The sequence below is a fragment of the Pan troglodytes genome, chromosome 11 (assembly GCF_028858775.2).
Source record: "Pan troglodytes isolate AG18354 chromosome 11, NHGRI_mPanTro3-v2.0_pri, whole genome shotgun sequence".
NCBI classification, from domain to species: Eukaryota; Metazoa; Chordata; class Mammalia; order Primates; family Hominidae; genus Pan; species Pan troglodytes.
Window position 1 is genome coordinate 52653243 of NC_072409.2, and position 12143 is coordinate 52665385.

The 12143-nt window shown below is 52.3% G+C and overlaps 1 protein-coding gene and 1 pseudogene across 1 annotated transcript; both read right to left on the reverse strand.

The window, feature by feature from the left end:
• LOC129135955 (uncharacterized) overlaps positions 1-11865 on the reverse strand; it is a 69687-nt pseudogene extending 57822 nt beyond the window's left edge.
• On the reverse strand, positions 1859-8870 carry LOC129135956 (MAPK-interacting and spindle-stabilizing protein-like). The gene has a single exon (XM_054658206.2). It carries the CDS (start codon positions 4076-4078, stop codon positions 3449-3451), a length of 630 nt encoding a protein of 209 aa, XP_054514181.1. The 5' UTR covers positions 4079-8870; the 3' UTR covers positions 1859-3448.
• Positions 11866-12143: the final 278 nt, after the last annotated feature.

Here is a 12143-nt window from a genome sequence, read left to right on the forward strand (position 1 = left end):
ATTACATCTCATCATTTCCTCTCATCATTACATCTCATCTCATCATTTCATCTCATCATTTCATCTCATCATTCATCTCGTCATTTCATCTCATCATTTCCATTTCACTTCCATTTCATTATTTCATTTCATCATTTAATTTCATCATCTCATTTAATTTCACCTCATTTCATTATTTCATTTCATTTTTTCATTTATGTCATTTCATTTCATCTCATTACATTTCGTCTAATTTCATTTCACCTAATTTCATCTCATCATTTCATTTCATCTCATCATTTCATCTCTTTTCATCTCATTTCATCTCATCATCTCAACTCTTTTCATCTTATCTCATCATTTCATCATTTCATCTCATCATTTCATCTCATCTCGTATCTTCTCATCTCATTTCAATTCATTATTTCATGTCATCTCATCTCATCTCATCTCATCATTTCATCTCATCATTTCATCTCATCATTTCATCTCATCTCGTATCTTCTCATCTCATTTCAATTCATTATTTCATGTCATCTCATCTCATCTCATCTCATCATTTCATCTCATCATTTCATCTCATCACATCTCATCATTTCATCATTTTATTTCATCATCTCATCTTATCATTTAATCTCATCTCATTTCAATTTTATTTCAATTTCATTTCATTATTTCATTTCATTTCATCTCATCAGTTCATCTCACCATTTCATCATCTCATCTCATCTCATCATTTCATCATTCATCTCATTTCATCTCATCATTCATCTCATCATTTCATATCATCATTTTATCTCATCTCATCATTTCATCTCATTTCATCTCATCTCATTCCATCATTACATCCCATTTCATCTCATTTTATGTCATCATTTCATGTCATCATTTCATCAAATCTCATCTCATCATTTCATCTCATTTCATCATTTCATCTCATTTCAACTCATTGCATCTCATCTCATCATTTCCGTTTCATTATTCCATTTCATCATTTCATTCATTATGTCATTTCATCTCATCATATTTCATCTCATCTCATCATTTCATCTCATTTTATCTCATCTCATCATTTCATCATTTCATCTCATTTCTTCTCATCTCATCATTTCCATTTCATTTTCATTTCATTATTTCATTATTTCATCTCATTTCATTATTTCATTTCATCATTTCATTTCATCTCATTACATTTCATCTCATTTCATCTCATCATTTCATCCATCATTTCATCATTTCATCTCATCTCATCTCATTATCTCATTTCATCTCATTATTTCATCTCATTTCATCTCATTTCATCATTTCATTTCATCATTACATCTCATTTCAACTCATCTCATTTCAATTTCATTTCAATTTCATCATTACATTTCATAATTTCCTTTCATTATTTCATTTCATTTCATCTCATTTCATTATTCCATTTCATCTCATTTTTCATCTCATCATTTTTCATCTCATTTCATCATTTCATCTCATCGTTCATCTCATTTCATCTCATCATTTTATCTCATTATTTCATCCCATATCATCTCATTTCAATTTCATTATTTCATATCATTTCATTATTTCATTTCATCTCACCATTTCATCTCGTTTCATCTCATCATTTCATCCATCATCTCATCATTTCATCTCATTTTATCTCATCTCCTCTCCTTTCAATTTCTTTTCAATTTTGTCATTTCGTCTCATCATTTCATCTCATCATTTCTACTCACCATTTCATCTCAAAATTTCATCTCATCATCTCATCTCATCGCATCATTTCGTCATTTCATCTCATCATTTCATCTCAAGTCATCTTATCATTTCATCTAAGTGAAATGATGTAATGGAATCATGAAATGAAATGGATAAGATGCCTTCAGTGATGTTAAATTTAAAAATTGTTTCTTTTCATGTATGCATTTTTATATTTATATGTATTTATATTTATATTTACTTATATTTATTTTTACTTATTTTTATTTATATTTTTACTTATTTCTTTATAAACAAGGTCCTGTTCTGTGGCCTAGGCTGGAATGCAGTGGTGCATTCACAGTTCACTGCAGCCTTGAGCAAACCTCCCACCTTAGCCTCCCAGGTAGCTGGGACCCCAGGTGCGCACCACCACACCTGGTTAATATTTTATTATTTGCAGAGATGGAGTCTTGCTATTCTGCCCAGGCTGGTCTCAAACTCCTGGGCTCAAGCAATCCTCCTGCACTGGCAACCCAAAATGCTGGGATGACAGATATGAGCCACAGTGCCCAACCTATTTATTTATTTATTTATTTATTTAATAAAGACAAGGTCTCACTATGTTGCCCAGGCTGGTCAACTCCTGGACTCAAATGATTCTCCAAACTTGGCCTCTCAAAATGTTGGGATTACAGGTATGAGCCACCATGCCTGGCCTAAAAATAGTATTATATTTTTGTATCATATAATTTTCAGTTAGGTAATATGAATATTCTGTACAGGAAATACGCCCTTAATTACATAGGAATAAACATTTGTTACATTGAGAAAAATCTAATAGAGCTAAAAATAAAAATTAATTTGGAAAGGTCATTAGATACTGATACATTCTTACGTTTATACATTCTTTCATATATTCATATATCCTTTTAACAGTATCAATGGTTTGGAGTTATGTGTACAAAACCATGACCTATATGTAATACAACTAATAACAGGCACTGACAATTCCAGGCATATTATATACAAAGCTTTAACTTCTTATCAAAATATTTTGTTTTTTTCTTTCTGTTTTGGCAGATACTATGAACACAACATTCAACTCACAGACACCATGGAGACATTACTAAGCATAAAGTACTGTGAAAGGCCAGGGCTAGGACAGAACTGGGACAGGGCCAGGGACAGGACAGAACTGGGGCAGGGTCATGGCCAGAGAAAAACCAGGGGCAGGGTCACAGCCAGGGACATGAGAGGACCAAGGCCAGGGCCAGAAGCAGGGAAGAACCAGGGCCAGGGCAGGGACATGGCAGGGCCAGGGCCATGGCAGGATCAGGGTCAGCAGAAGGCCAGGGCAGGGCTAGGGTAGCACAGGGCCAAGGCAGGGCAGGGTCAGTGTAGAGCAAGGAACGGGCCAGGGTATGGCAGGGCAAGGACAGGGAGATCCAGGGCCAGAGTCAGGTCCAGGACATGGACAGGACAGGGCCAGAAACATGGCAGGACCAGAAAGGGGACAGGGCAAGGGCAAGGCCAGAGAAGGACCATGGAAAAAACATGGCCAGGGAGGGTCCAGGGCAAGGGCAAGGCCAGGGCAGAACCAGAGCCAGAGCAGGCCAAAGGCAGGGCCAGGGCAGGGCAAGGCCAGGGTAGGGCGGGGCCAGTGTAGGGTGAGGGTAGGGCCAGGGCGAGTTCAGGGCCAGGGCAGGACTAAGATAGCACAGGGCTAAGGCAGGGCCAGGGCAGGGCCAAAAGGAGGGGCCAGGGCCAAGCATGGCCAGTGTCAGACCTGGGGATTGTCAGGGCCAGGGTCAGGGTCAAGGCTGGGCCAGGGACAGGGCCAGAGCAAGGGCAGGGCCGGGGAGAAAGCAGAACCAGAGAGGATCCAGAGCAAGGCCAGGGTCAGGGCAGAACCAGGACCAGGATAAGGCAAAGCCAAGGCCAGGGCAGGGCAAGGCCAGGGCAGGGCAAGACCAGGGAAGGGCAAGGCCAGGGTAGAAAAGGCCAGGGTAGGGCCAGGCCAGGGTAGGAGAAGGCCATGGTAGGGCCAAGGCCAAGGCAGGGCAGGGCTAGGGTAGCACATGGCATGGCCAAAAACAGAGCAGGGCCATAGCAGTGGCAGGACTAGCAACAGGGCTAGGGCAAGCGCTGGACCAGAGCATGATGGGGACAATACAGGGCCAGGACAGAGGATGGCAAGGCAGGTCCAGGGCCATTTCATGGACTCAGTAGGCCTGGGGGCAGGCCAGGGCAGGGCAAAGGCAAGGCCAGGGAGAAGGCAGGGCCGGGGCCAAGGCAGTGCCAGGGCAGGGCAGGACCAGTGCAGGGCCAATGCAGGGTGAGGGCAAGGCCAGGGCATGGAAGGGCAGGGCAGGACCAAGGAAGGGCCAGGAGAGGGCCACGGCAGGGTCATGGCCAGAACAAGGGTATGGCTGGGGTCAGGAATATGGTAGGATGAGGGCTGGGCCCAGGCTGGGGCACGCAGGGCAGAGCATGGCCTGTGCAAGGCATGGCCAGAGCCCGGCCATAGAGATGGGAGGGCAACACCAAGGCAGAGTCAGGGTAGATCCAGAGCTGAGCAGAGTCAGGGCAGGTCCAGAGTCGAGGCAGAGCTAGGGCCCAAGCAGGGCCATGGTAGCACCAGGGCAGAGGAGGGCAGGGCAATGCAGGACTGGGCCATGGCAGTGCCTGGTCAACTCCAGGGCAGGGCCAGAAGCAGGACAGGGCCAGGGCCAATGCTCAGGCCAGGGACAGGGCATGACAGGACGTGCCAGAGCAGAGCTGGGCCAACGTTGGGGCAGGGCAAATCAGACCAGGACACCTCCAAGTCCAGCTCTGGCCCTGCCTTGGCCCTGGCCCCTTCCTGGCCTGACCTTGTCCCTGGCCCTGCCCTATCCATGCCCTGTGTGTTTGACCAGTGTTTTATAACCAGAATCCTACAAGAAACTTAAATTAGTTCTTTTTGTGCATTTTTAGTAGAGATGGGGTTTCACAATGTTGCCCAGGCTGGTTCCAAACTCCTGAGCTCAAGCCATCTGCCTGCCTTGGCCTCCCAAAGTGCTGGGATTACAGGAGTAATCTGGCCAAGTATTTACCTTCTTTATGTCTGTTTCCTACATTTGGAAAATGGGGATGCTTTAAGTACCTAGCATATAGAATTATTATGAGAATCAATGCCTCACATATTTACATGTTGATAAAATTATACTCATAGAACACTACTGGAAGCAAAGATAGTATTAGTTAAAATTTAGTGATTACTGCAAATATTATTACTATTACAAACAACATACTATAGACATTACTACTACCACAGTTATCTTAAAAATCTAAAATAAAAATTTTACGTAATAGCCTAAAGTAATCTCTCCTGCTCTGCCCTGGCTCAGCCCTAGTGCCGGCTCTGCCCCTAGTCCTACTACATCCCTGGCCCTGAGCCTTCCCTGGTCCAGCCGCTGCCCTGGCCCTTCCCATCTTCAGGCCTTACCATGGCCCTACCCTGGTCCTGACCCTGCCCTGGTCTGGTCCTGACCCTGGCCCTACCCCAGAGAAGGGGTATGGCAGAGCCAGGGAAGGGCCAGGGCAAATAAGGGACAGGACACATCCAAATCCAGGAAAGGGCCAGGGCCATGACAGAGCCAGGGCGAGTCCTTGGCAGGGCCAGGTTCCAGGCCAGGACCAGGAAAGGGTCATGGCAGGGTCACTGTATGGCCAAGGTCCAGGCCAAAGCCAAGGCAGTGGCAGGGTCAGGTCTGCATAAAGGCAGGACCAGAGCCAGTGATACGGCAGGGCCAGGGCTGTGCCAGGACAGAACAAGAGCAGAGCAGGGCAGGACCACAGCCAGGCCATAGAGAGAGTAGGGCAAATGCCAAGGCAATGCCAGGGTAGTGCCAGGGCTGAGGCAAGGTCAGGGAAGGTCCAGGGCTGAGTCGAGGCTAGAACCAAGACAGGGGCAAAGGCCGGGGCAGATCTAGGGCACAAGCGGGGCAGATCTAGGGCACAAGCAGGGCAGGCTAGGGCAGGGCAATGGCAAGACCAGGCCATGGCAGGGCCAGCCCAGGATAGAACAGGGCACAGGCAGGGCAGGGCCAGGGCCACGGCTGGGGCAGGACAAGGACCAGGACCGGGGTCCAGGCCAGGGCAAGGGTATGGCCAGGGAGAGGTAGGGCCAGAGCCAGGGTCTGAGCAGGACCAAGGCAGGTCTATTGCAGGGCCAGGGTTCAGACCAGGGCCAGAGCAGGGCTGGGACAGGGCCAGGGCCAGAACCAGGAAAGGGCAATGTCAGGACAAGGGCCATGGCAAGACCAGCAATGGGGCTAGGACCAGGACAGGGACAGGGTCAGGGCTAGGGCCAGAATAGCATGCCAGGGTAGAGCCAGGCCAAATTAGGGCCAGGACAGGGTCAGGACCAGGGCTGGGCCAGGGTATGGCCTTAAGTAGCGAAGGGCCAGGGCCAGGGTCCATGCCAGTGCCAGCGCCGGTCCAGGGCAGACGCACGGCCATGGCCAGGTCTAGGACAAGGCTGGGGCAGGGCCAAGGTCTGGGTCAGGGTCAGCACAAGACCAGGACAGAGCCAGGGGAGGGACAGGGCCATGGTAAGACCAGGTTAAACCATGGACAAGACACCTGCAAATCCACTTCAGGGCCAGGGTCAGGGCAGGGCCAGTTCAGGGCCAGGGCCAAGACAGGGCCAGGGTAAGGGCTGCCAGGGTCATTGGCAGAGCCAGGGCCATGGCAGGACCAGGGTCAGGAGCAGGGGTCAATGCCAGGCCAAGGCCACAGATAGGACCAGGTCTGTGCTAGGGCCAGTGTGAGGGCCAAGGTGGGGTCAGGGCAGGGCCAAAGGGAGGGCAGGGCCAGGGCAGGGTGGAGCAGGCCCAGGGTAGCACAGGGTTAAGGTAGGGCACGACCAACCAGGGCAGGTCTATGGCTGGGGCCAGGGCAGGGCCAGGGCCTGGGCAGGGCCAGAGCCAGGGCACGGCCAAGACAGTGGCAGCTCCAGGGCAGGGCCAGGGTTAGGACCACAGACATGTCCAAGGCCAGTGCCAGGGCAAGGGCAAGGGCAGGGGCAGGGCCAGGGTCATCTAAGAATTAGGGACAAAGCCAGGCCCAGAGCTGGGCCAGGACAGGTACCTGGCAGGGCTAGGGTCTGGGCCAGAGCCACGGCAGGGCCAGGGCCACAACCAGGTCTGTGCTATGGCCAGGTCCAACACAGTGCCCAGGTAAGGCTAGGGTGAAGGCCAAGGTAGGGCCAGGGCAGGGTCAAAGCCAGGCTAGGGCCAAGGCAGGGCCAGGGCCAGCAAGGCAGGGCCAGGAAAGCATAGGGCCAGGGCAGGGCAGGGCCAGGGCCAGGGCCATAGAAACGGCCTGGGCAGGACCAGGTTCGGGGCAGGAGCAAAACAAGGGCAAGGACAGTACAGGTTCTTGGCACAGCCAGGATCCAGGACAGTGTCAGGGCAGGGCCAAGGCAGGGTCTGGGCCATGGTAAGACCAGCAACAGGGCTGGGGCTAGGTCAGTGACAGGACCAGAGTCAGGGCAAGGGCCAGAGCAGTGCAAGGCCAGGGGAGGGCCAGGCATTTCAGGGTCAGGGCCATGGGAGAACCAGGGCAAGGTCTCAAGCAGGGAAGGGCCAGGGCCAGGGCCAGGACAGGTCCAGGGCAGGGCCATGACAGGACCAGGGGCTGCATTAGGGCAAGGGCAGGGCCAGAGCAAGGTAAGGATCAGGGCCAAGGCTAGGGTAGGGACAGGGCAAGAAATATGGCAGGACCAGGGGCAATGCCAAGGCCAAGGCTGAGTCAGGGCTGAGTCAGGGCAGGGCAGGGCAGGGCATGGTATGGCCAGTGCAGGACAGGACAAGAGCCGGTCCACAGAGAGAGCAGGGCTGATGCCAAGAAAGAGCCAGGCTAGTGCCAAGGCTGAGGCAGTGTCAGAGCATGTCCAGGGCAGGGCCGGGGCCAGAGCCAGAACTGAGCCAGGGCACAGCCAAGGCAGGGTAGGACAGGGAAATAGCATGGCCGGGTCAGTACTGGGACAGGGCAGAGCAGGGCAAGGCGATGGTAGGGGCAGGGCAGAGACAGGCCAATGCAGAGCCATGTTACACCGGGGCCAGGACACCTCCAAGTCCACTTCAGGGCCAAGGCTATGGCAGGACAAAGACCAGGGCCAGGGTCAGAGCCAGGTCTGTGCTGGGCCTAGCGAAGACTAGGGTGAGGGCCAAGGTAAGGCCAGGGCAGGGTCAAAGGCAGAGTAGGGCCAGGGCAGGGTGATGACACATCCGGAGCACAGCAGGGCAGGGTGATGGCAAGACCAGGGGCAGACCACTGCCAGCTCAGGGCCAGGGAAAGGCCAGTGCAGAGCCAGGAAAGGGTCTGGGTCTGGGTCAGGGCCAGGAACAAGGCAGAGCAGGGCCAGGGCCATGGCAGAGTCAGGGCAGGTCGCTGACAGGACCAGGTTCCAGGCCAGGGCCAGGGCAGCAGCAGGGGCAGGGCCTGGATAAGGGCAGGGCCAGGGATATGGCAGGACCAGGGCTAGGGCCAGGGCCAGGCCATAGTGAGGGCAGGGCAAAAGCCAAGGCAGGGTCAGGGCAGGTCCAGGGCAGGTCCAGGGAGTGGCCAGCACCAAGCGGGGCCAAGGCACAACCAGCGCAGGGTAAGGCAGGGCAATGGCACCACTGGGCCATGACAGGGCAAGGTCAGTGCCAGGAGAGGGCAGAACAGGCAGGCCCATGGTGGGGCCAGGGCAGGGATGGGCCAAAGCAGGGCCAGGACATTTCCAAGGCCAGGTCAGGGCCAGAACAGGAGCAGGACCATGACCATTGGCAGGGCCAGTGCCATGACAGGACCAGGGTCAGGACAAGGGGCAGGGTCAGAGCCAGGGCCAGAGCCAAGGTCAGGCCAGTGCAGGTTCGGGGCAGGGCCAGTGCCAGGGCAAGACCAGGGAAGGGACAGGGTAGCACAGGGCCAAGACAGGGACAGGATGGGACCAGAGCAGGACAGGGCCGAGAGTCCAGGTAACAGTAGGGCAGGTACAGGGCAAGGCAGGGCAGTACAGGGCCAGATCCACGGCAGGCACAGGGCAAAGCCAGGCCCATTTCCAATGCACCAGCCCTCCCTACAAGGCTCCTACCACCTGGCCACTGCTGCAGCCCGTCCATCGCTGTAAGCCTGACTCCCAACCCTGCCTGCAGCCGCCTGCCCTCCTAGCGCGGCCGCTCTCCTACCGTTCTGGCACACTGCAGTCTCCGTCACTGCCACCCACCCGCAGCGAGGCGAGCCGTGGTGCTGCAGGCTCTAGGTGTCTCCTCCTCCTCCTGGCACGGAGCAGCTGGGCGGGCAAAGCCAGAAAAGCCTAGAGGAAGTTGTGAGGAGTGGAAGCGTTAGAGCCTCAACTTGTCATGCTGGCCACTGGGTGGCAGGGGCCAGTTTCAGCAAAGGCACTCACACCCACCCTCCAAAGTCCAGCCTCTCCTTTTGGCCCAAGCTGGCCGGGAACTGGGGTCTGGGGTGGGTGCTGGAGACACCACAGCACCCAGCTCCCCACTCCACAGGAACCATTGGGCCCACCGGGGCTGCACTCCTCGGGGAACAGGAGAAGCAGACAAATTCAGACCTAGCCAGCCCTCCGCACCCAGGTGCCAATTCCTGTTCTGGACACCTCCACACACAGGGCCCTGTCCCCCGTGGTGTCCCCAGGGGTGCCTGGCAGCCTCTGAGGCACAGACCCAGAGTGCACAGGCCCAGGAACCACGGTGGGTGTGGGGGCTCTGCCATGCTCAGGATTCCCATGCAAACGCTGTGTGCCCTGCCGCACTCCAGTATGACCAAGAGTGGTTCGCCCTCTGGAGTGTGGAGTCAGGGAGAGGAGAACCACTCCTTCCTTGGATGCCAACTCTGTTGACTGCTGCCAGCAGTGCAGCCCCTGATAGCACCGAACTCGCCCCCGCTCCACGGCTAGTCCTGCCCTCAATAGCGCCCCTCACCTCCGTCCCCCAATGCCGCCAGTAGCGTATACCCGATATGCCCTAACCTGTCCTCCTCCATGGGCATTGCAGCCCCAGAAAGCACCCATAACCCACCCTCCCTGACGTGGGCAGTGCAGCCCTGTGCAGTGCTACCAACCAGTACCCCTAATGCAGGCAATGACACCCTGGATAGCGCCCCCAACCCACCCCACACTGCGAAAGGTGCAGCCCTGGATAGCCCCTGTCCTACCACTCTGGTCATGCTGCAGTCTCTGTCACCGCCACCACCAACTACCGTAAGGCAAGCCAGTGGGCCACAGGCTCTAGCTCCCAGCAGCCAGGCATGGAGCAGCTCTCCCTGATGGCTGGCTCCTACCACTCTGACCACGCTGCTGTCTGTCTCCGTGGCCATCTTCTTTCACTGCAAAGGAATAAAACTAGGTATCAACAAGAAAAGTAATTTTGGAAACAATACAATCACATGGAAGTTAAACACTACCCTCCTGAATAAATGACTAGCGGGTCAATGAAGATACTAAGACAGAAATTCAAAAATTTCATGAAACAAAGGGTAATGAAAACACAGTATACCAAAACTTGTTATGCAGAAAGCAGTACAAAGGCGGAGATTTACAGCTATAAGTGCCTACTATCCAAACAAAAGAAAAACTTCAAATAAACAATACATCTTAAAGAACTAGTAAAGTAAGAACAAACTAAACCGAAAATAAGAAAATAAATAAGATCGTAGCAGAAACAAAATTGAAATAAAAAACACACAAGATTAAACGAAAAGTTGGTTTTCTGGAAAGCTAAACAAAATTGACAAACTTTTAACCAGCCTAAGAAAAGAGACAAGATTCAAATAAATAAAATCAACAGATTAAAAAAAGGAGACATTACAACTAATACTTCAAAAATTCAAAGGATCATAACTGGCTATTATATGCCAATAAATTGGAAAGCCTAGTAGAAATTGGCAAATTCCTAGATGCATACAACCTACTTAGGTTAAACAATGAAAACATCCAAGACCAGAACAGATTGGTAACAAGTAATGAGATTGAAGCCATCAGAAAAAGTCTCCCAGTAAAGAAAAGCCCAGGAACTGATGATGTCTTCACTGCTGATGGCTTCACACCAAACAATTTAAAGACCTAGTACGAATCCTGCTCAAACTATTTTGAAAAACAGGAGGGAATACTTCCAAACTTATTCTATGACACCATTATTACTGTGATACGAAAATCAGATAAAAGCATCAAAGAAGAAAACTACAGGCCAGGATCTCTAATATTGATGCAAAAATCCTCAACAAAATACCAGTGAATCAAATTCAGTAATACATTAAAAAGATAATTCATCATGATCAAGTGGGATGTATCCCTGGAATGCAAGAGTCACTCAACATACAATGTGATACATCATATCAACCAAATAAACGACAAAAACCGTATGATCATGTCAACTGAAACCAAAAAAGCATTTGATGAAATTCAACATCCCTTCATGCTATAAATCCTCAAAGAAACGGGCACAGAAGAAACATACCGCAACAAAATAAAAACTACAGGAAAGACACCCACAGCTAGAATCATATGGAATGGGGAAAAATGGAAAGCTTTTCCTCTAAGATCTGGAACATGATAAGGATGCCCCCTGTCACCACTGTTGTTTAACATAGTACCAGAAATCCTAGCTAAAGCAATCAGTGCAGCCCCTGATATGGCCCCCAACCCACCCTGCCCCCTACCACCAGCAGTGTCGTCCCCCCAATAGCACACCCAACATACCCTAACCGCCCCGCCTCCCCGCACCATGGGCATTACAGCAGCCCATAGCGCCCTCAACCCAAAACCGCCACCCCCCCCCCCCCCCCACAGCCGCACAGTGCAGCCCCGGATAGCACACTTAACCCACCTCACTGTTGCCAGCAATACAGTCTGGGATAGTGCCCCCAACCGGCTCCCCGCCAAAGGCAGTGCAGCCCCGGTTTGAGCCCCCAAACCGCCCCCCCCCCGCCCCGGTGCAGGCAGCACAGCCCCAGATAGCACACCCAACCAGCCACCCAAGAGGGGCAGTGATGCCTGAGATAGGGCTCCCAACCCGTCCCAGGCCACCAGCAGTGCAGCCTGGATAGCGCACTTACCCCGATGCCTTTCTACACTCTGGCTGGCTGCAGTGTCCATCGCTGCCACCAACCACAAACATGGCTGCAAACAGGAAGGATTTTATTCACCGTCGATGCGGCCCCGAGTTGTCCCAAAGCGAGGCGGTGCCCCAAGGTCTGTGCAGAGCAGAACGCAGCTCCGCCCTCGCAATGCTCTCCGGGTCTGTGCCGAGGAGAACGCAGCTCCGCCCTTGCAAAGGCACACAGCGCCGGTGCCGGCGTGGCGGAGAAGCAGACAGCGGCGGAGAGGCGGCCAGCGTTGGCGCGGCGGAGAGGGGGACAGCGGCGGCGCCGCGGAGAGGTGGACAGCGGTGGAGAGGCGGTCAGCGGCGGCGCGGCGGAGAGGC

Excerpts from the sequence above, each read along its gene's own strand:
- LOC129135956 (XM_054658206.2), bottom strand. The coding sequence starts at position 4,078 with ATGACCCTGCCGTGGCCCTCTCCTGGCCCTTCCTTGGTCCTGCCCTGC.